We start from the raw sequence: 23,360 nt of genomic DNA, 5'->3' as shown, positions 1-23,360 counted from the left end.
TAGACTAGTCGTCCTTCAAGGCATCATTCCGGATGTCCTTCTGGACGAAGCCGGGGCTGGAGCAAAGCCTGGGTCCTGGGTGCCAGAAGAAAGCCGGTGCTGGCAGCCGGGGGAAGGAAGGCCTACTCTTGCACAAATTTTCATGCATTTGGGCCTCTAGTAGTAACATAAAATAGTATTTGAGTAATGCATTGCACTAAAACATGAAGCCAGCTAGTAAGTCAACAAGGGATAGGAATTTTTCAGCTCCATTAAAATCTTAAGGAACCACCATGGTATATGAAGTCATTAGTTGACTGAAATATCTTTATGCAGCTCATGACTATATTTGATGCTATTTTTAAGAGAAATTATTAAGACTGAAAAGTAAATCTTACCTAGGATATATTTTTGTAGGGGGTTGGATTAAGCCAAAGGAGTAAGGTAGAGGCCAGAGAAGGTGAGAGGAAAGTTAAACATTGAACATTCACCTTGCCAGGGAAGCCCTGCCCACCAAGCCCAGGTCCCGCCCAATCCCCCGCCCATTGGACGTAAACCCTGCCCCCAGCCCTGTCCATTCCCCCACCTCCATTCTCCGGTCCCTCTGACCCAGCCCCATGGCCTAACCTCACTCCCTCAGGCAATTAAACTAGAATTTCTCCTCTCCTCCGAGGTTGGACATATAAGGAGCCAACCTCCCAGCCACTGTCTGAACCTCCTCTGGCTCTAGAGAACCAAAGTTCCGGCTACTTTCGCTCCCGGGGCCCCAAGACCGGAAGCGGAAGTGCGCTGGGGCAGTGGCAACGGTGGCGGCGGCCGGCGGCGGCGTCTAGCTGCTCTGCAGGACCCCGGCGCGTGCTGCGGCGGGAGTGTCTCTTCCGGTTTTTGCTGGTGCGGTCTGGCCGCTCGGAAGGGCGGGGAGGGCCCGGAGGGGCCGGGCGGCCTTGGACAGCTTCCCTGGCTGAGGTGCTTCCTCCTCGTGGTTGCCTCGGGGCCGGGATGGATTGAGTACAGTTCGGACTCGCAGCCGCGTCCCCAACTTCTCCGGCCGGGTACCTCGTCCTCAGGTAACTCCCTTCCGGCAGACGGGAACTCATTCATTTACCAAAAGGGAAATCACGAAGTACAGTCCAGGTCCTGCAGCTCAGGAATGGTGACACCGGCCAGCCCCAGTTCACCGGGCTCCCCGGGTTTATAGGGCCCTACCCTATCGCCCTTATGCAAGATAACTGTGCATAAGCAATTCCCATTTTATTTAATGTGACATTTCATATTATCTAGCTCGGCAATGGGAAAGTTCGGTCTAAGTCTACATGTACAAATTGGTTTGAATGACTTGTGAAGTAAATTTTAAAAAATGGAATGCATCCTTTATCAAGGGATGAGCTAGATGACGATTTTTTTTTGATTTTTTTTTTTGATTGACGATTTGCAGTTCCTAAATTCAGGACCTGTTAACTTAGCTTTTGTTGCCTTTCCCTTTCATATCTCTTCCTTATTTTCTTTTTTTATTTTTAAATATATTTTTATTGATTTCAGAGAGGAAGGGAGAGAGAGATAGAAACATCAATGATGAGAGAGAATCATCTATTGGCTGACTTCTGCACGTCCCACACTGGGGATGGAGCCTGAAACCTGATCATGTGTCCTGACTGGGAATCGAACCCTGACCTCCTGGTTCATGGGTTGATGCTCAACCAATGAGCCATGCTGACTGGGCTTTTAATTTGTGACTTTGTGAATACTGTATCAAATTTTATTTATTTATTTATTTTTTTTACTAGGAGGTGAGGGTGTCTTTAGAAAAGCTATTTCTCAGTTATGTCACAAATCTTATCAAGGAAAAGTAAGCTGTTCAGTTCTCTTTACTTTGGCTCAGTTATCCCAAGCCTGTAAGTACCACAAAGCTTCAAAAAACGTGGGACTCCAGGAAAAAGATGACATAGCTTTGTTAGTAATGGTAATTGAAATTGAGTTGGCCATAAATGGGGTGTCTTCTTTTAAATTTTTATTTTAAATAATAGGTTTAAAGTTCACTCTACTGAGAAATGAGGAAAAAAATAATTCCGGAGGAAAACTAAACATCAGATTTCAATTTTATGAGTGAGATGTTTGTTTTCAGAAAGAATACATGTCTCACCTTGCCTTTTTACAAAGAATCAACATTCCTTAAAGACATCTGAAGTCTCTTGTGGATTGTATTATATGAACAGGCATTTAAAAAAAATCTTTATTGTTGAGAGTATTACAGATGTCTCCCTTTCTTCCCCCATAGTCCCCCTTCACCTGGTTTCTACCACCCCAGGCCTTCACCACTATACTATCTATGTTCATAGGTAAGATCTTTGGTTAATCTCTTCTTGCCCTCCCCCGATTCCCTCTGAGGTTCGTCAGTCTGTTCCATGCCTCTGATTCTATTTTATTCACCAGTTTATTTTGTTCATTGGATTTCCTGTTCGTTTATTTTGATTTTTAGATTCAATTGTTGATATGTATTTGTTGCCTGAACAGGCGTTATAAGTCATTTTTGTGGTGTTATATTTTTGTGTGTGCCTGTGTGTGCAGGCATGTGCCGCCTTAGGCCAGCTATGCTGAATTGTCCTTGGGGAGTGTTAATGGTTTGGCACATTTTGTTGGGAGTGCCCTGGATGGACTGGGCCCTGAACAGGGGAAACAATGCCACCAAAATAGTATAGTGCTTGTCTCTGTGGAGGTTTTATTCTAGTTGGGAAGACAGATTTTAAATTAATCATGACTAGGGCAATATGGAAACATGGAACAGGAGAACTTGGGGAGGTCAGGAAAAGCATTTTAAAAGGGACAAATGTTTGAACTTAAAAGATGAGTTGTATGTAGTTAGACAAGGGATCGGACTGTGAAGTAGGAATGGGGAGGGGATTTGAGAGAGCATTTCCAGATGCACAGTCCCTCAGGCAGTACAAAGCCTAGTGGGTTCCAGGATCCAGAAAAGAATGGGAAAGCCAAAGTAGAGAAAACGAAACGTGGAATGGATGAGCCAGGTTGGAGAGGAAGGCATGGCCCTGAAGGTCATTATAAACTTTGGATCTCGTTCTAAGGCCATTGATTGGGAAGCCCCTGAGTCAGAATTTTAAGCAAGGTAGTGACATGATTTTATTTGTGATTTAGACAAAACAGCAGTTGCTGGATTGAGCCTGGAGTTTGGGATAGGTGGAGTCAGTATATAGGAACTTGGATAAGTTCAGGACTTAGATGATGGTAGTTGGGTCCTGAGGATGCTTGTGGAATTGGGGAAGATGCCATGTTTGAAACACATGTGAGAGGTAGAATTGAGTTTGCTGATATAAAGCAGGTGTTGGCAAACTTTGGCCTGTGGGCCAAATCTGATCCAATGCTGGTTCCTATAAATAATTTTATTGGAATGCATTTTTAAAAATGTGTTCTTTTTATGGCTCTTTTTGTGCTGCAACTGCAGTTAAATAGTTGCTATAGAGACCATATTGCCCAAAAGTCCTAAGATATTTACTGTCTGGCCTTTTTACAGCAAAGAAAAAGTTTGCCAACCCCTAGTATATAAAGTACTTAGTATGCATCAAGTGTTGTGCTGGTGGTGGGATTTGGGGTCCTGAAAAAGTGGACATAGCCCTATACTTAGTTTATGTCATAGTTGGAGAGAGGGAGTCAATATCACCTAAACAAATAAATAAAAAATCACAACTGGATAAGGGCAATGGAGGAAAAGTGGAGGTTGTTAGAGGTATTTTGAGGGAATGTAAGAGAAAAAATGATCCTTTTTTTAGGGGAGAGGCAATAGTAGAAATGGTCATCTGCCATGGTCTGAAAGGTGGCATGGGGCTCAATATGTTGCTTATTGGGTTTTTCACTTGGTCACCCCGATGGTGACCTACAAAAATGGGATTACCTGAGTCAAATCCCTGTTTGGTGTTCTGCTTCCACCCTCACCTCTTCTTATACTCGGTCTCCTTGAATTGCAGGGAGGATGCCCACTGAGACATTAAACCCTGGCGCTGGTGTCACGGTGAGGGGTTGGGGATTCGGGTTGGTGGGGGTAGATAATTAGGTATCCTGAGCTCTGTCCCCTCTCTTCTCACCACCAGCTAAGGAAGAAAAGGGAGGGGAAGTGTGCAGCATCTTCTGCCCTGCTCCAGGGGACCTGGTGACCTCCTTCAGTGCATGACCTCTGGTGGGAAGTGGCTTTGGAGGAGGGGCTCTGCCTAATTCTGGAGTCTGACTGCAGAGTGGGGCTCATTTAGAGCTGGCCGCTGAGCTCCTCTAGGGCCATCCTTGCTCTTCCTTGTGAGACCTACTATAAACACATGGCTGTAGTAATTTAAGTTTAAATGAATGAAAATCCAATAACATTTAAAAAGCCAGTTTCTTAGTCACCGGAGCCACATTTCTCAAGCACTCAGTAGCCACTTGGGCCGGTAGCTGCCCTTTTGGCAGGTGCAGACATTGAACATTCCCATCATCCCAGAGAGCTCTACTAGACGGTGCTGCCCCAGAGAATTCTGAACTTACAGGCTATAAAACTTTTCAGCTGCAAAAGTCCTATTTTAACGGGCATAAAAGATTACTAAATGCATATGTAAGTATTGGGAGGGGACCTAGGAACTGAAGTAATCAAACCCAAACTTCTGATGCTTTAAATAAGGAGTTTAGGAAAAACTCTCTAAGCTCAGAAGTACAGGCTCTGCCATCACTGGTCAATGAAGTGACAAAGAGAGCCAAAACGTATACTTTTGGATTTGTCAAAATGTTAAAAGAAAGTAAATATTTTTGGCTTGGTGGGCCATGTGATCTCTGTTGCAGCAATTGCTCAATTCTGCCTTTGTAGCAAAAAATAGCCATGGAGATAGGTAAATGAATGGCATGGCTGTGTGCCAACACTGGAATGGAGAGAGCTCCCTGTCTGAATGCTCTTGCGCTGGGCTTCCCTTCCCCGGTGATAATCAGTTGTCCTGCAGAATGGTGAGGGTGGTCCTTGCTGAGCCAGAATATCTGTGCTGTCTTATGAGTCACTCATCTTCCAGGATGTGGCAGTGGGTCTCATCCGGGAGTGGGCGTTCCTGGGCGGTGCACGGAGGAACCTGTGCAGATTTGGAATACTGGACAACTGTAGGACATTGGCTCCTAGGGGTAAGGCTGGCACCAAATGCATAAGTGCCTGCCACATGACCACAAAGATGTGGTATGGACTTCGTGGTGTTTACCATTCACTAGGTTCCACAGGATAACAGAACTGCATCTGTTGCATTGACTTAATTTTTTCCATGGTCAGGACTTGTGCGGGTCTCATTGACTTTGGGGCTTCAGGGCTTAGAGAACCTCAGCCCCAGAGAGGAGTGTGTTTGTGGTTTGGGCCCTGGGTTCAGTGATCATTTTGCTACCTTTGTACTCGTTCATTATCTTGAGCTGAAGTCCATGTGGAAGCTGGGAGGCTGGTTGGGAAGCATTTGTTTTCCTCTGCAAGCCCTCCATCAGCATGTGTGTTGTTCTGCATGAGCAGGGGCACCACCATGCAAACCCAGGCTTGCCTCCCAGATGGGGCCAAGAGAAGAGCTGAGGGCAGCAGACCGAGGCATTCTTTGTGCTGTGGGTGTGGGTCAGTACCAGGGGACGCAGAGATCTTGTGACCAACCCTTTAAAATGCTCTAAGAAAGTATCAGTCTTAGAGCATTTTAAAGGCCCTCTATTTTTAGGGGAAATAGGCTATTCGGTATGAGGTTTCTCAGGTAAGTTGCTTGAGCTTTTTTCTGTTTTCACATTTTAGTTCTTTGGTTTCAGAAAAAGATACGTTCCATTTTTTTTTTTTTGGAGAAAATTTGGGATATTCACAGACCACAAGATGCAACCTTTTAAACTGCGCAATTCAGTGTTTTTTTTAGTATATTTACAAAATTGTGTTATCAACACTACTGTATTCCAGAACATTCCCATCGTTTCGAAATGAAACCCTATGCCTGTTATCAGTCACTCCCCAGGCCCCCTCCCTCCAGCCCTTGGCAACCATTGATCTGCTTTCTATTTATATGGATTTGCCTGTTCTGGACATTTCATATAAATAATCATATAACATGTGACCTTTGGTATGTCATCTTTCACTCAGTATAACATTTTTGAAATTCATCCATGTTATAGCATGTATCATTTTTTCCATTGTATGGATGGACCCCATTTTGTTTATGGGTAACAAACATCAGGTATTGATGGGTTGTTTATACTTTTTGGCAATGTGAATATAGCCATGGAGATAGGTAAATGAATGGCATGTCTGTGTGCCAATAAAATTTATTTACAAAAACAAGTTGCAGGTGGGCTTTGCTGAACATTGGAATGGAGAGAGCTCCCTGTCTGAATGCTCTTGCGCTGGGCTTCCCTTCCCCGGTGATCAGTTGTCCTGCAGAATGGTGAGGGTGGTCCTTGCTGAGCCAGAATATCTGTGCTGTCTTGTGAATATGTTGTTGTGAACATTCATCTACAAGATTTCATGGGACATGTTTTTAGTTTTCTTCAGTATATACTTGGGAATGAAGTTGCTGGGTCATAATGGTAACCCTATGTTTAACTTTTTGAGGAACTGTCAAACTGTTGTCTAAGAACAGGTGCACCATTCTATGTTCCCACTAGCGGTGGATGAAGGTTTTGATTTCTCTACATCTTTACCCACATTGCTTATCCAGTTCCTCTTTAAGTTAAACATTTCTATGTGTGTTGTCTAATTGCTTCTTGTTTGTCTGATAACATTCTGGCAACGTCAGTCTCATTCTCTGTGGAATCTTTTGCTTGGAAAAATAGCCTCTCATTTCCTCCTTGTTCCTGTCGCTTCCAAATTCCATACAAAGCTCTACTCACTTTGCTTACTGACGCCTTCTTTCCTTTCAGTACCTCCCCAAGTTTAGGGTCCATATTAAAAAATGACAACACATTTTTTTCTGTGTCAATTTCGTACCACTATTTCTTTCTGAACAAAGTGTCTTTTTTTTTTTTTTTTTGGTTACAATTCATTTTAGATTGGGAATCTCAACCTAAAGCCAAAGAGTCTACTCCTATGCAGGATATTTTGGAGGAAAATTCATCTCATGATTTGCAAATGGTAAGATTCATGGCAGGTGATCCTTTATTCCCTTTCATTGGACAAGTTGATGGATATGTGGGTTGGAAATGCACCCCAGGGTCAGGGAGACATTTGAGCCAGGGCACTTCCTCAGGAGCATCCCCCACAGTGTTGGAGAGGACACTGTGACTATGACTGTTCACACAGTCAATGACTCATTAATGTGGGTGAACGCCACCTGTTGCTCAAGACTCTTTCTTCATAGACAGTTCCTCCAAGTAAACATTTCCATCATTGTGAGTCAGACATTGATTGTGTGAAATGTGATTTATCTGCAACAGTCAAGAGAGACAGGCTGTCTGTTAGGGCAGCCCCAGGACAGTTATGAATGTGAGAGAGCCTGGTGGTGGAGCCTGCAGTGTCTTCGAAGAACTCAACCTGTGTAAACAAGGTGCACCTCTTCAAATGCTGAAAACGTGCTCTGTTGGGAGCATCCCTGGGTGCAGCACAGATGCTGGAGAGCTTTTCATCATCATTCACCCCTTGTCAGGAGCAAACTTTGCCTGGAGAGAAGACATCTGAGGATTTAACTGTGGTGGGAAAGGCTTCTGGAGGAACCATACCTGGACATGAACAAGAGACCCCACAGGAGAGAGGGCCACACTGATTATAAGGAGCGTGGGAAAGTTGTCAGAGATCCCTCCCTGCTTAGGAGACAAGTTGAGACCCCAGACTGCAAAGAAGCCCTTTTCAAAGTGGAGAAGAACCTTCAGAACCAGCTTGTACATTACAGTGTATGAGAAGATACACATGGAGCCCCTCTATCCCCACTTTGGCTCTGAGTTCCTGCTTTCTCAAACTGCAGGAGCTTCCGAAATTTGGGTTCCCATTGTTGGGAATTTGAAGGTTAGGGTTTAGGTAGAGGGACACACAAAGCCCAGCTTCAACCCTGGACTGGGCCTACTTGTCCCAGAGTCAATGAGACCTCTGGGTTCCCTCAATCTGCACACCTTTCCCTCTGTTATGGTGTTGACCTCTGTGCATCATAGATGCTGGCCCAAGGGATAGGGTGGCGTGGTCTGGGTTGTAGTGACCTCTGTCCTGTTCCTGTGCCCTAAGCATGGGGAGCCTCACCCTGCATAGCCTGGTATGGGCTGCGGGGCAGCCAAAACCCTTACCCTGCACAGCTTGCAACAGACCCCAGGGCAGCTGAGACCGCCCCCTCCTCAGGTCTTCGATGTCCTTGTCTTACAATCTTGTTTAGGTAGAGGATGTCTTCCAGTAGCTGCTTGGAAAAGGGCATGTGCTTTTTGAGAACTTGAGATCTGCAAATGTGTTATTGGAGCTGCTGGATTGCAGGGGCCTCATCTGCCGTGATCAGTGCAGTAACCCCTTACAGAGCATTCTGTGTGTCACAGAGCTCTGGATGTTTGCTGAATGTAGGAATGAACAGATGGGTGCTGCTGAAGGCATCTCCAGGCCCTCACCATCTCCATGTTTTGACTGGCAGGTGGACTGTGGGAGGAGGAAGGATGCCACGATGGATAGGTCCTCTCTGGTTTCTGTGGCTCTTTCCTCTCAGCATGGGGCTCCGGTACCTTCCACAGAACTCCAGTCCGGCTCAGTAGTGAGCACCGAGTGTGGTAGAGGAGGGGTCTCCTGCTGCCTCTTAGTCCTAGGAAATAGGCAATCACAGAATGTTCTGAGTGGGCAGAGGAGATCCACTTCCAGACACATGTAGAGAAGTTGAGCAGTTCATCTCTAAGACACATCAGCCACAAGTGGTTGAGTTGGATTTGGAGCTGGGAGTTGAATCTGGGCCTAACTCCTTAGACCACCATCTCAAGAGGCAGAAGGGAGAGAGGGAAGAGTGTAGGTCAGAGCCTTTATTGGGGTTTCCACAGGGCAGGATAACAGGATTGGTGAGTTTGAATAATTCTGGGGGATGTGGTTGTCTGGCACCTGGTCTGGGTGATTTAGGGCGGGGGAATATTGGTTTGTATAAGAAGTGGCTAGGTAGGTGGTTCTGGGTGGCATGGGAGACGTAAACAACTGGCTGGTGATTTGGCCCTATGATTGGTGGATGCCAAATATACAAACACAGAATCTAAGAAAACACAGACCATGGTTCATACTCAAAACCAAGGGCTTCCAACCTTTCTGTGGTCAAACATCCTATAGTGCCTCTGAGGGCTTGTGGCTTCACCTCCGGACAGGCCCCCCCAAAACTAGAAGGGGTCAGGTCTGTCGTGATCTGCCCTTGGAGACCCTTGGTGGTGGCTGGTGCCTTCAGTGGAGTAAAAGAGTCATCAGGTCTGAAACTGCCAGACCCACGTGCCCCAATTTCTGACTTCACTATTCCTAAACCAAGGGTCTCTGAGGCCAAGGAAAACCTCAGCTACCTGTTTCCTGATCAGCATTCTCCACTTCTTTTCTTAGGGGCCAGGGCTTGATTTGAGGATGCAGATACGGCCCATGATGGGAGAGAGGGGGATACTTTCACCTCCAGAGGACCGGCCAGCTCTCTGGGAGTCGCCTTGGCCTTCTGGATACAGAGTAAGCTTGGGAGGGGGTTTGCTGTGGGGGCCTCATCCAGTAAGGCCAGGGTTCAGGATTTCTGTAAATGAGGAGGCCAGAGGGGAAGAAGGCACCTAGGGCCCGCTGTTGGAAACACAAACTGGAGGCCCTGGCTTAGCTCCTAGTAAGAACTGAACAGGCCCCAGCATTTCTGCATGGAAGGCAAATCTCGAAGGCTGCAGGGATTAGCACTCTGACCTTGCCTTTTTTGGTTCAGCCTTTTTTCCTCCCAATATTTTCACCCTCACAAACACCAGGAAACCTATAGGAATGAGCGGGTCCTGTGATCTAAGGGCTGGATTAGGAGTGTCCAGGCTGATGTCTGAGAGTATCAGAAAGGGACACTTCCCTGAGGAGAAGGGGCCTCCCACCTGCCCCTGCCCATCACCTGCCCTCAGAGACCTGTGCATTTACTTCCCATCCACCACCAAGTCCTGCGAGCTTTTCTGCCAAGCTATAACCTACTTTTGACTGCTCCTCCTGTCCCCCCTGCTACCACCCTTCCTGGAGTCATCCAGGAACTGCTTCTAACAGACTCCTGCTTCCACTGGTCCCACTCTGGGTATAGAGGCCAGCAGCATCCCTTAGAAGTGCAGGTCAGGTTAGATACCTTTCCAGAGCGAGCAGCCACTAGTAGAGGACCATTCAAATCCTTTCTTCCAACAGGGCTTCCTTCCTAACTCCCCTCATTTTCATGGGTTCATGCCACACCCTCCCTCTACCACTCAACCTGCTGGCACCCACTGCTAGCTTTGCTCCAGCATTTCCCCCACAGCTGGAGGCTGCTCAGAGGAGGCCTCCTCCATTGGGGCCCCTTCTCTCTATCCTTCTTGGAGTTGCAGTTCTAACATAGTGATTAGCCTTGTCTTGAAAATTGGGTAAATCTGGACAGGTAATCAGGGCATGTCCTCATCTATACTAATAATAAAGAAATATGCAAATTATCTGTTACAGCGTCACATCACGACCAGATCAGTAGGCTGCGTCCCTGCCCTCTACTCAGGCAGCTGCAAGGCCTGGGGTAGGATAGGATACGATAGGAGTGGATAAGAAAGGAGTGAGAGAGGAAGGCAGGCCTGCATGCAGACAGACTGAGAGGAGAAACAAATACAGAAAGGGAACAAGAAAAAGACACAGGAATGGAAAAGGGAAGGAAACGGGGGGCTGCACTTGGGGCGGGGGAGGGGTGGCGACTGTGGGGCCGGGGAGCAGGTGCACCCAGCAAGGGAGGAGGGCGGTGGCCCCTGGCACAGGCTGTTGGCAGGGCGGCACCCATGGGTCCAGGATGGAGTGTGGACAGTTCGAGGCCTTCTGGACAGAGGCGCTCCTGCTTTGTGGCAGCAGCAGCAGCACCTGGGTTGCACGGGCCTCAGCCACCCTCACTGGACTGGGCGTCCTGGGCAGGGAATGGGAGCAGGACAGCGGTGGGGAGGCTGGGGGAAGGGGGGCGGCGAACACCTGGCTGGGTCTGAGCCCTGGGCTGGGGGTTAACGCGCCCCCCCCCCCTTCCAATGGAAGCTTTAAGAAGGGAGGGAGGAAGAGAAGAACTTTATAAAGGAGTCAGTTGAGAGCAGAGTTAAAGAAGGAAAGAGGATGTATGAGTGAACTGTAGGAGCTATAATGAAAATCAAGTATAGTTGTGTCCTGGGGACAGATTTTAAAAGTAGGAGTCAGAAAAGAAAAAAGATAAATGATAGTGAATAATTAGGCAGGTAGATAGATAGATATTAAAACAGTGGAAGTAAGTAGAGAAGAATGTATGGGAAAGGTAGGATGAGAGAAAAAGAGGGAGGGAAGAAAAGTTTTAAAGGGGTCAGTAGAGCTTAAAAGGAGAATGGGAAGAAGGAAGAAATGGGGGAGGGAGCAAAGCAGGTCCGAGGGAGGAAGTGAAAAAAAAAATTAAGGTGGGAAGGAAGGAAAAGGGGAGGGAGGACAGGGGTAAAGATAAAGGAAAGAAGGAATGTGGGGAGGGAGGGAGGGTAGGAGAAAGATGGGAAGAAGGATGATGGAAGAGAAGTAGGAAATAAGGAGGAAAGAAAGTTTATAAATGATGAGTAAGTAGGAAAAAGTGTTACATAAAGGAGAGAGAAAAATTGTGTGAGAGGGAGAAGCCAATAAGGAAGTCAAATACAATTGTGTGTGAAGGGGATAAGATTAAAAAATAAGTTAATAGGGGCAACCAGGCTGGCAGGGGAGGGCAGTTAGCAGAATCAGGCAGGCAGGTAGAGTGGTTAGGGCAGGCAGGCAGGTGAGCAGTTAGGAGCCAGAAGTCCCAGATTGTGAGAGGGCTCCCGGATTGGAGAGGGTGCAGGTCGAGCTGAGGGACACCCGCCCCCCGCCCCCCACCCCTCCCCCCCGCATGAATTTCGTGCACCAGGCCTCTAGCATCATATGTTCTCCAAATCAGGACCAGTCATGAGAATTCAGTCAGTGAGCAGGTGTGAATGGATCCCTTCCATCACCATGTGTCTCTGATCTGTGCCTGTCACTCCGTGCAGGGACTGAAGGTGGCTGTGCAGATTCAGGGGGTGGCCACGCTGGAGCCTGCACTGGGCGTTCCTGACCCCTGGGCGGCCAAGGGTTCTGGTGAGTGAGTCCTGGTGGAATCACAGTCAGAGGGCCTGGCTGTCCTGTGAAAAATTGCATCTCCTGCCTTCATTTCCTCTGATGGCAGGCAGAATACTTAAGGGCCTTGTGGAAACCCCTTTCACGTCCTGTGTGATCCAGGGTTCCGGTTCAGGGTTCGGGTTCTGGAGAAGGCCGCACACAAATGAAAGAGACTTAGAAAAATATTAATTTGGGAAATGGGGGGCCAGGCGGTAGTCCAACTCTAGTGGGAGAACTACTCCTCACTCTGGCTTCGCCATCCCTTTTATTAAGATTACGGGATACACCCAGGAAACTCCAATAGAAGCTAATCATTGAATTTAGGACTAACAGGTGGGGGCTTCAATTAAGGTTGACCAGCCCTCTGAATTCCCTGTCCACAGCTTTCTACAATGATAGGCTTCCGGCAGGGCCTCTCTCATTATCTGTGTGTTCAAGGGGAAAGACATTTCACAGTTCTCAGGTTTTTGTTTTTTGGCTTTCAGATCTTTCTGTTTTGAAAGAGCAGGCCCTAGTGTCAACAACAACAAAAATGCTCTTTAACCAAAGGAGCTATTGTAATAAAACAATTGATATAGCTCTGGCCAGGTGGCTCAGTTGGTTGGAACATTGTCCTGTATGTCAAAAGGTTGCAGGTTCGATCCCCAGTCTGGTCATCTATGGGAGGCAACCAATGGATGTTTCTGTCTCTCTCCCCCCAACCCAGCCCCCCTATCTTAAATATATCCTGAGGTGAGGATTAAGATAATTGATATTAAAAAATTGATATATTAAAAAAAAGAGCAGGCCCCACTCAGCTGTGGCAAAAGGCCAGCCCTCTCTTTAGGAGAGATTACATTCTTTACTACACAATTATGTAAAAGGCACATTTCCTCAGAAGTAGGGGAAAAAATTCTGGAGACAGAAAGCATCTTAACTTTAATTGCAAGCACTGGATTACATCATAAAAACTGTATCAAGTAGTTTGGCCAGATATTGTGCTGTTTGGAGAGAGTTTGGAGAGATGATTTCAGGCCTAGGAACAGCATCTGTAAAACACCTCAGGGCCTGGTATGCCCAGGGACCGATGGAAGGGACAGAGGGAAGTGGAGAGAGTGGTATGAGCTGACGAGAGTGAATGGTTTCCAGATCATTTAGGGCCTGGAAGTGTGGGAACAGAACCCTGGCTCATGTCCTAAGACTACTGAAAGTAGGGGCGCATTTGGGTGAGTGGTACCGTGCACCTGTGGCTCTTAACAGAACTCACAGCACCTGGGAGGATGATGGGCTTCAGGGAAGATGTGAATGGTGGATGCAGGCAGTTAGGAATGGAATGGTGGTGACTTAGAGTTGGGGCGAGTGTCCCTAAGACACTCCCAGGTTTGGTGACTTACTAGAAGGTCTCATAGGGCACAGCATATAGTTGTATGCGTGGCTATGGTTTATCATAGGGAAAGGATACAAAGCAAAATCAGCCAAGGGAAAAGGTGCATGGGATGAAGTCTGGAGGGAACCAGGCACAAGCTTCCAGATTCCTCTCCCAGCAGAATTACATGGGAAGCACTTAATTCCCTGCAATGAGCTGGGACAACTTGTGCGAAGTGTTGTCTGCCAGGGAGGCTCATTAGAGACTCAGCACCCAGAGTTTTTATTAGTGGCTGGGCATGTAGGCACCCTCTGCCCAGAACATTACCTACATTCCAGACTCCTAGAAGGGAAGCAGGCATTCAGCACAAACTATATTGTACAAACTGTTTAAGCAGAGTTAACTCCTCTTATCAGTTAGGGTGGTGGGAACCCTCTTGAAATCCAAGTTTCCAGACCCCAGCCAAGGTCCAACCTTGCCATCAGCACCGTCAAGAAGCACCGTCAAGCCTGCTGTGTTAACTTTTATCTGCACAGTAGGTAAGCATGGAACGTTCATTCTAAGACACATAGGAGGTCAAGTTGAGACAATTTGATGAGTAGTATGTACATTCATTTACCAGATGATTCAGAGCATTTATGTGCCAAATGCTGTGTGGGGGACAGGGTTGTGGCATCTAAGTCATGAGGGAGTGACATTTAAGTGGATCCAGGAGGGAGAAAGGTATGATGTGGCATTAGCCACAGTGAGGACAGGGTTAGGAGGAAAGGAAGTGGGTGGGTGGGAGTTGGAGAGAGGTGGGTGCTTCAAGTAGAGATGTCACTACTGATTTATTTTGGGGGGGATTAATTTTTGGGGTCTGTAGAGTGTCAGAGAGGGGAGAGATTTCACATCTGAGGCAGGGATGTCACTTCCTGAGATTGGGAACACTGGAAGAGGAATAGCCTTTGAGAAGAAGGTGGTGAGCGCATTGTGTGTGTGTGTGTGTGTGTGTGTGTGTGTGTGTGTGTGTGTGTGTGTGTTGTGCGGGGGATGAAACAACAGAAATTTATAGCTCATAGGTCTAAAGGTACAGAAATCAAGATGTCCACAGGGTGATACTTCCTATGAAATTTGGAGGGGAGGGTTCTTCTTTGCCTCTCTCCTAGCTTCTGCTGGTTGTTGGCATCCTTGGTGTTCCTTGGCTTGTAGATGCATTAATCCAATCTCTGCCTGCATTGTCATATGGTCTTCTCCCCTCATGTGTCCCCGTTTCTGTGTCTCTTTTCCTCTTATAAGGACACCAGTCATTGGATTAAGGGCCCACTCTGCTTCACTGTAACTTCATTTAACTAATTACATCTGCAAAAACCCAATTTTCAAATAAGATCACATTCTGAGGTACTGGGAGTTAGAACTTCCTCTTTTATTTGGGAACACAATCCAACCCATAACAGTCTGCCCTCTGGCTCCCACAAATTGGTGTCCCCAATTTTTACCCATTCCAGCAGTCTAAAGTTTCATCTAAATCTCATCAACTGAAAAAAGGCCCAAATTTTATCATGTAAATCATTCAAATCAGATATGGGTGAGATTTAGGGTGTGATCCAGCTGGGGCAAACTTCTCTCCATCTGTGAACCTGTGAAACCAGAAAGGAGATATCTGCTTCCAGAATACAATGGTGAGGCCTGCTTAGGACAGTCATTTCCATTCCCAACGGGAGAGAAAAAAGGGGTCACGAGTCCCAAGCAAGTTCACAACCCAGCAGGGGAAGATCAAGGCCTGAGAATAATCCTTGTTTCTTAGAGCTGCCTGCTGGGGCGACAGCCCTGCTTTCTAGCTCATTCTGGATATTCCATTCTTGTTCCCCCAGATAGGTAAGTGGAGAGATTGGAGCTGATGGTTGGGTGTCTGGTCTGGAATTCAGATCTGAGTCAGCATTGTCAAGTAGAGTTGGCCAAGTAGAGGGGCAGGTTGCCAGCTGAGGCAGAGAGTACTGAGGGAGATGAGAAGAGGAAGTTCTGTAACATGGGGATGCTAGCCAGAGGCGAGACGGAGGAGGAACTTATACAAAAAACTGGGAAGGAGGCTGGGAGTGTGGGCACTGTGCATGTCCCTATGAGTGTGTGCATGGGTGTGTGTACACATGTGGTCACTAACAATCAGGGTGGGTCTCTGGTCCTGTGAGTATGCTCACTGGGCCTCACAGCCCTCCCCTTCTCCTCTAGCTCTGCTTGCTCAGGACCCTTTGTGGCTGCAGGAGAAAAGCATAGAGGAAGAAACTGTGGTTCCTGGCGTGCTGTCTTCCTGTGTACAGGTAAGTAAGAAGTGCACCTTGCTCTTCTTTCTTGCTTTGCCCCCTTGTTTCCTTCTCATTACCTGGAGCTTTTTGACCCCACAGGGTTGACTTCCAGGCATCTAGGCATGGGGCTTCTCTCAGTGGGTGGAGGATGGCCCTGGCAATGAACACACCCCCTCAGTCAGATCTTCCCCAGGTTGTTAAGTGCCATGTTCTGCTGAGCATCAGGAGGGAAAATAAAGCAAGGATGTGAGCTGTCCTTGTCTCCTAACCATCATGGTCTCCTGGAGCAAATATTTCTCTCTTGCCTTTTTCTTGCCTGCCACATGCTTAGGTCTGCTGGACCCTGGGACTGAAGGGGAATAAAACTGCAAGGGCTTCCTAGCTAATTGTCAATAGCTAAGTCCTGTCATGAAGTTGAGGTCCTTTGGTACTGTGCCTCTGGGTGCTATCCCTCAGGAAGGGAAGAGTAGAGAGAGAATTCTAGTTTTGAGGCCTAAGCCAAAGGGCAGATTCTGAGGTACCTCAGAGCCCCATCTGAAAATCCTCCACACAGTGTCTCTGTTCCCAGGCTTGCCAACTCCCCACCATCCTCTTAAGTGTTGGCAGAAGTGGCCCCTGACTGAGCCTGAATGGGTGTGCATTTTAGGAACCAGTCACCTTTGCAGATGTGACTGTGCTCTTCACCCCAGAAGAATGGATGTTTCTAGACTCTGCCCAGAGAAGCCTGTATAGAGACGTGATGCTAGAGAACTACAAGAACCTGGCCTCTGTGGGTAAGGCTGGTCTTATTACTTCATCCATACACTCATGCAGCAAGAATGGGTTCCTGGAACTGTGCTGGTTTGAAAACTGAGAGATGAAAAGACAGACAAGGCCAGTCTGAGGGACATCACCGGTGCAGGAATGTGTGCTTTGGGCTTCTAATATGCATATAAGACCTTTGGTTAATCTCTTCCCACCCTCTCCTCTCCCTCCTTCCCGCTGAGATTTATCAGTCTGTTCCATGTTTCCATGCCTGTGGTTTCCACTCCTGCGTTGAGCGTCTGCCCCCTGGTGGTCAGTGTGCGTCATAGCTACTGGACAGTCGGATGGTTGCTTAGGCTTTTATATATAGAGATAGTCTAGGGGCCTCCCCATTGAAATGAAGATGTATCTGCTGTTTCTGGGCTTTTCAAATATGTACATCCCTAGGTTTGGGGGACTGGAATGTCCCAGTGTCCTTGGGAACCCAGCGAAGGAGCTTGTTCCTTAGTGAAAGAGCTCTGTTGTGCCCATCAACATTTAGGCATGCTCATTTCACTGCTTCTGTCTCCAGCGCCCCTAATGACTTCAGAATATCAGCCCTGGTTTCATGGCAGGTGTAGTCTGCCCAAACTATGTGTCTTTCCCCACAAGCAGGAGATCAACTATGCAAACTCAGTACCTTTTCCTATTTGGAGCAAAGAGAAGAGCTGTGGATCACTGATAGAGGGATGTTCCCAGGAGTCCGAACAGGTGAGTGCCAGGCATATCAGGGGAGCGCTAGCTCTGACTGGTAAGATGAATGCTCAATTTGGAAAGTGTCATAGGGACCATACTTTCAACGCCTTTGACAGAGAAGGCTATTGGTTGAGCTCTCTTAGTGAGTTTTCACCTTTTTTCCTTTCTCTTATCTCAAATACATTACTCTGGTTTCACAGAACGATTTATCCCTCCATCCCTTCACATTTAGCATTTCCACGTGTGTATTTCATCCAGTTCCTCCCTACTGTAGATTGTTAATACTTCCTCTCAACATCACAGAATACTTCCTTAGTAAATTATCTACCATTTCTATCCTTTGTTTCTGTGATTTCATGACTCCTCACATAGCCAAATGCCTTAAAATTTTCCTTTACTCTCTGGTACATTTCTCCCTTTCACCCTTCCTTCCCATATTTAAGATCAGTATTTAAAAAATAATCTACTTGTCTTAGCTTACTTTTTTGGTCATCTTATCCTAGTTTCCTTCTATGAACATTTAATTTCTCCCTCTTCCTTTTAATTCATTTCAGAACCTCAACCTCAACCCCAAGAGTCAATTCTTAACCAAGATACTTTTGCGAAGATTGCATCCATTGGCATAGAAAGGGTAAGGTACACAACAGTTATTCTTGGTCTTCTATAATAAGAAGTCTGGAGTTGCTGCTGGTTAGAAAAACAGCACATAAGGCTAGAGAGAGATTTAAGGCAAGGGGTGCTCACCCAGGAGAAAACAGTTTCTTGATAGAGAGTCTGTGAATGTCATGATGAAGTGGGGGAAAACTTGAAATGTAAATTAAGATGCATCTTCATAGAATTCCCACAACTAACCATGTTCCTAAATGGGACACAGACATGGTGCATTTAAAACTTAGTGTAGTCTTAAACAATTCAGAAAAAGTCTACATCTAAGAAACCCCATGAAAGTAATGAAAATGATAGCTCTTTGTGGCATTGCATCCACTTGATAGAACTTAGGGTAAGAAATAGTACAGACACATGAAAATGGTAAAAGCTTCAGCTATAGAAATGTCTTGACTCTACACACAATTTACTTGAGGGAGAATGTCGATGATTATAATGAAATATTTGGTCTTCACATTTTCCTTAATTGACAGGAGCAACCTCTGCATGGAGAAAAACTCTATAATGAACTTGGGGAACCCTTTAACAGTATCAAACAACTTTTTCAGTGTGAGAAAATTTATGCTGGAGGCCACCCCTATGAATGCCCAGAGCGTGGGAAATCCTTCTTCCAGACCACTCACCTAATAGTGCATGAGAAGACCCATAGTGGACATAGTGGAGATAAAACCTATGCATGTAACAAATGTGAAAAATCCTTCAGATACAGCTCTGACCTTATCAGGCACGAGAAGACTCATACCTCAGAGAAGTACTTTGAATGTCAAGAATGTAGGCATGCCTTCAAGTACTCCTCGAACCTGCGACGCCACATGAGGACACACACAGGAGAGAAACCTTTTGAATGTAGTCAGTGTGGGAAAACCTTCACAAGGAACTTTAACCTGATTTTGCACCAGAGAAACCACACGGGTGAAAAGCCCTATGAATGTAAGGATTGTGGGAAAGCTTTTAATCAGCCATCTTCTCTGAGGAGCCATATAAGAACTCACACTGGAGAGAAGCCCTTTGAATGCAGTCAGTGTGGGAAAGCTTTCAGGGAACATTCGTCACTGAAGACTCATTTGCGAACTCATACCAGAGAGAAACCATATGAGTGTAACCAGTGTGGAAAGCCCTTCCGGACGAGTACCCATCTGAATGTTCACAAGAGGATCCACACGGGGGAGAAACTTTATGAGTGTACTACTTGTGGTCAGGTGTTGAGTCGTCTCTCAACCCTCAAGAGTCACATGCGAACCCACACTGGAGAGAAGCCCTATGCATGCCAGGAGTGTGGGCGAGCCTTTAGTGAGCCCTCATCCCTCAGAAAACATACAAGGACCCATACTGGCAAGAAGCCCTATGTCTGTCAGGAATGCGGGCGAGCCTTTGGTCAGTCTTCACACCTTATTGTACACGTGAGAACACACACTACAGGAAAACCCTATGAATGTAATCAGTGCGAGAAAGCATTCAGGCATAGCTCTTCACTTACTGTGCATAAAAGGATTCATACCAGGAGAGAAAACGTTAGGAATGGCAGCCTGCCTTTATCAGTGTCTCATTCATTTGGTAGGCCCCTTGCTAATTAACTTCCAGTTTGTAAAAATATAAACATTTGGGCCTATAATAATCTCTTACAGTACTTGTTTAGATTCATAACATGTTTTGATGTCTAATTTTTGTTTAATTCTAAATATAGTTTTAGTTTCCATTATTAAATCTTTGACACATTACTTACTTGTAATTAGATTTTTAAATAACTATGCATGGTTATGTTTTTGTATAATTATTTGTAGTGGAATGCATAAATCTTACGAGTTAGATGAGTTGGGCAGATGTATATATACATGTAACCAACACCCCATTCAAGATATAGAACATGTCTGTCATTCTGGAAAGTTCCTGCTTATATCTGGGTGTTTCTTAGTTGCTTTTTTGTTGTTGGTTTCTAATTTAATTACACTGAGCAGACTGTGTGGTCTTTGGGTTACTGAATCTTAGGTGTTTGTTGAGATTTCTTTTTGGTCTAGTATGGCACATCCTACTAGTTGCCTCCCAAAATTGCCCTTTCTTCTTTACAACAGAACCTCAGTTTTTTGTTCACATTGGTAATGTGCACTATTAAAAAACCTCCATCTCCCAGTCCTTCTTGCAGTTAGAGAAGCCCACATTGCCCAGTTCTGGTCAGTATGAGAAGTTGCTGGGTGTGACTCCTGGGAAAGTGGTTGGAAAGGAGTGGTTTCATTTAGCCAGGTCCCTCTACTAGCCTTTTGCACAAGCAGATGTGGTGTCCAGTGCTAGAGGAGCCATCTGTGACCATGAGGATAAAAGCTACAGGCTAAAGAGAGTGTGGCCAGAAGTTACAAACATTCTGGTTCTGCAGTTGGTATCTTTATGTGTCTGCACCAGCCCCGAACTATTTATTTCTGAATATCTTGTTAGATGCACTTCTTACTAGTATGTGACATTAGCTTTTTGAGGAGGGAGGTGGGGAGGAGAAGGCAGAGATGGGCTTATTACAGTTGAATACAATTTCTAACAGATGCGCTTAATATATGGTCAGTTTTTATAAGTGCTTCATGGGTGGTTGAAATCAATGTATTCTACATAAGTCTACTAAATCAAGCCTATTATTTGTGTTTCAAAATCTGCACATTTATAATAAACCAGAGGCCTGTTGCATGAAGATTCATGCAAGAATGGGCCTTCCTTCCCCTGGCTGCTGGCACTGCCTTTGCTCCGGCCTGGAGCCACCTTTCCACCTTCCCACGCTGCCCAGAGGCCCTGAGTGGCTGGGATGGTGTGGAACGCCTGCGTCATCACCATGGTGAAGACGCAAGTGTCCCGCCCCCCTTTGCTCAGTGCCTGTATATGCAAATTAACCCGCCATATTTGTTGGGTTAATTTGCATACTCTTGATTGGCTGGTGAGCGTTGCAAAGGTACAATTTGCATCTTTCTCTTTTATTAGTGTAGATACTAGAGGCCTGGTGCATGAAATTTGTGCACGGGGGTGTGTGTCCCTCAGCCCAGCCTGCACCCTCTCCAATTTGGGACCCCTCAAGGGATGTCCGACAGCCCATTTAGGCCCGATCCTGGCATCCTGACTCATAATCCAGGACTGCTGGCTCCCAACCACTCACCTGCCTGCCTGCCTGATTTCCCCTAACCGCTTCTGCCTGCCAGCCTGATCACCCTCTAACCACTCCCCTGCCAGCCTGATCGATGCCTAACTGCTCCCCTGCCAGCTCGATTGCCTCTAATTGCCCTCCCTTGCCAGCCTGGTCACTCCTAACGGCCCTCCCCTGCTGGCCTGGTTGCCCCTAACTGTCCTCCTCTGCAGGCCTGGTTGCCCCTAACTGCCCTCCCCTGCCAGCCTGGTTGCCCCTAACTGCCCTCCCCTGCCAGCCTGGTTACCCCTAACGGCCCTCCCCTGCTGGCCTGGTTGCCCCTAACTGTCCTCCCCTGCAGGCCTGGTTGCCCCTAACTGCCCTCCCTTGCCAGCCTGGTTACCCCTAACTGCCCTCCCCTGCCGGCCTCGTCACCCCTAACTGTCCTCCCCTGCAGGCCTGGTTGTCCCTAACTGCCCTCCCTTGCCAGCCTGGTTACCCCTAACTGCCCTCCCCTGCCGGCCTGGTCACCCCTAACCCCTCCCCTGCAGGCCTGGTCACCCCCAACTGCCCTCCCCTGCAGGCCTGGTCCCTCCCAACTGCCCTCCCCTGCAGGCCTGGTCGCTCCCAATTGCCTTCCCATGCAGGCCTGGTTGCCCCCAACTGCCCTTCCCTGCAGGCCTGGTCGCTCCCAACTGCCTTCCCCTGCAGGCCTGGTTGCCCCCAACTGCCCTCCCCTGCAGGCCTGGTCCCCCCCACCTGCCCTCCCCTGCAGGCCTGAGCCCACCCTCCACCCCAACTGTCCTCCCCTGCAGGCCTGGTTGCCCCCAACTGCCCTCCCTTTCAGGCCTTGTCCCTCCCAACTGCCTTCCCCTGCTGGCCTGATCACCCACAACTGCCCTCCCCTGCTGGCCATCTTGTGTCCACATGGGGGCGGCCATCTTGTGTGTTGGAGTGATGGTCAATTTGCATATTACCTCTTTATTATATAGGATTATATAGGATTGGTTATTATATAGGATTGATCTCTGTCTTAATCAGTTCAGGCAGCTATAACAAAAATACTCTAGGCTGGGTGGCTTACTAGTATAAACAACAGAAATTTATTTCTCACAGTTCTGGAGCCTAGAAGTCTAAGATCAAGGCACTGGCAAATTCAAAGTCTGCTTCCTGGTTCACAGATGGCCAGCTTCTCTCTCTGAACTCACATGACAGAAGGATTGAGGGAGCTTCTGGTGTCCCTTTTATAAGGGCACTAATCCCATCCAAGAGGGGTCTACTCCCATAATCTAATCACCCTCCAGAGGCCCCATCTTCAGCTACCATCGCACTGGGAAAGGCATTAACATATGAGTGTTGGTGGACACAAACATTTGGTCCATAGCAGTTTCTGATCTATCATTTACTAAAAGAGATACATTTAACCCTCCTGCCATGATTGTGGATTGCTGAATAAATCTTATAATTCTATCATTTTTTAATTTATATATTTTGAAGCAATTAAATAAACTTTTTTGATAATTTTTTTTCTGGTATCTGCAGTGTGTTTCATTTTTTTAATTAAAAAAATTGTTATTGTTGGAAATATTACATACTGTATTTTTCCATGTATAAGACGCCCCCATGTATAAGACGCCCCCCACTTTTCCAACCCCAAATTAAGAAATCAATATTTTAAACATTTAGCTGGTTTTCCTGTTAAGGCCTTCTTTTTTTTGGCATCTTAAGGAGTTGTTCTTCCTGTTTTCTCTATTGTCTGACCATTCACTCAGTGGGAGGAGGTCCAAATTGTCTCTCTGCAGCTCTGTTTCCAGGCTCTTTTGCATAGCTGATTACATTCAGTTTGAATTTTGCAGAGTAAGACAATCGCTTACTGGTATTTATCTTTTTATTTTTTGACATCTTTATGGGCTCAGAACACTCTGGTCCCCATTGCATCTGTGCACTCTCCACCTCTTTCTCTAATTACAGCATCAGTTGACGTCAGTAACAATAAAGCTTATGATTGGAGGGAGCCTGTTTAACAAGGTATGGGCAACTACGCACCGTGCGGCTCCCTCCTCAGCTGACTTCTGTGTGTAAGACACCCCTTATTTTTAGTCTAATGATTTTGGACAAACAGCGTCTTATACATGGGAAAATACGGTATGTCCCCTGTTTCCCCCCATTGACCCCTTCTAGCCCTTCCCCACCACCCGCCCAGGCCTTCACCACCCTATTGTCTGCGTCCATGGGTTATGCATATATGCATGCAAGTTCTTTGGTTGATCTCTT

At 46.7% G+C, this 23,360-nt stretch overlaps 1 protein-coding gene across 1 annotated transcript; it reads left to right on the top strand.

The window, feature by feature from the left end:
• Positions 1–781: 781 nt before the first annotated feature.
• ZNF333 (zinc finger protein 333) lies at positions 782–21,666 on the top strand. Its single transcript, XM_080672336.1, has 9 exons — positions 782–1,046; positions 6,993–7,075; positions 9,476–9,592; positions 12,112–12,199; positions 15,774–15,862; positions 16,494–16,620; positions 17,246–17,341; positions 17,881–17,957; positions 18,466–21,666. The coding sequence occupies exons 2-9, from the start codon at positions 7,031–7,033 to the stop codon at positions 19,564–19,566; spliced, it is 1,740 nt and encodes a 579-aa protein (XP_080528462.1). The 5' UTR covers positions 782–1,046; positions 6,993–7,030; the 3' UTR covers positions 19,567–21,666.
• Positions 21,667–23,360: the final 1,694 nt, after the last annotated feature.

This window comes from Plecotus auritus (assembly GCF_963455305.1).
Source record: "Plecotus auritus genome assembly, chromosome: 6".
Lineage (NCBI taxonomy): Eukaryota > Metazoa > Chordata > Mammalia > Chiroptera > Vespertilionidae > Plecotus > Plecotus auritus.
The sequence above is the reverse complement of the archived record's forward strand: the minus strand, read 5'-3'. Positions and strand labels throughout refer to the sequence as shown.

Bases quoted from the DNA above. Each gene is read 5' to 3' on its own strand.
- ZNF333 (XM_080672336.1), top strand. From the start codon at position 7,031: ATGCAGGATATTTTGGAGGAAAATTCATCTCATGATTTGCAAATG. The intron at 12,200-15,773 runs GTGAGTGAGTCC...CTTCTCCTCTAG, and splicing joins CTGGGCGGCCAAGGGTTCTG to CTCTGCTTGCTCAGGACCCT. The intron at 15,863-16,493 runs GTAAGTAAGAAG...TGTGCATTTTAG, and splicing joins TGCTGTCTTCCTGTGTACAG to GAACCAGTCACCTTTGCAGA.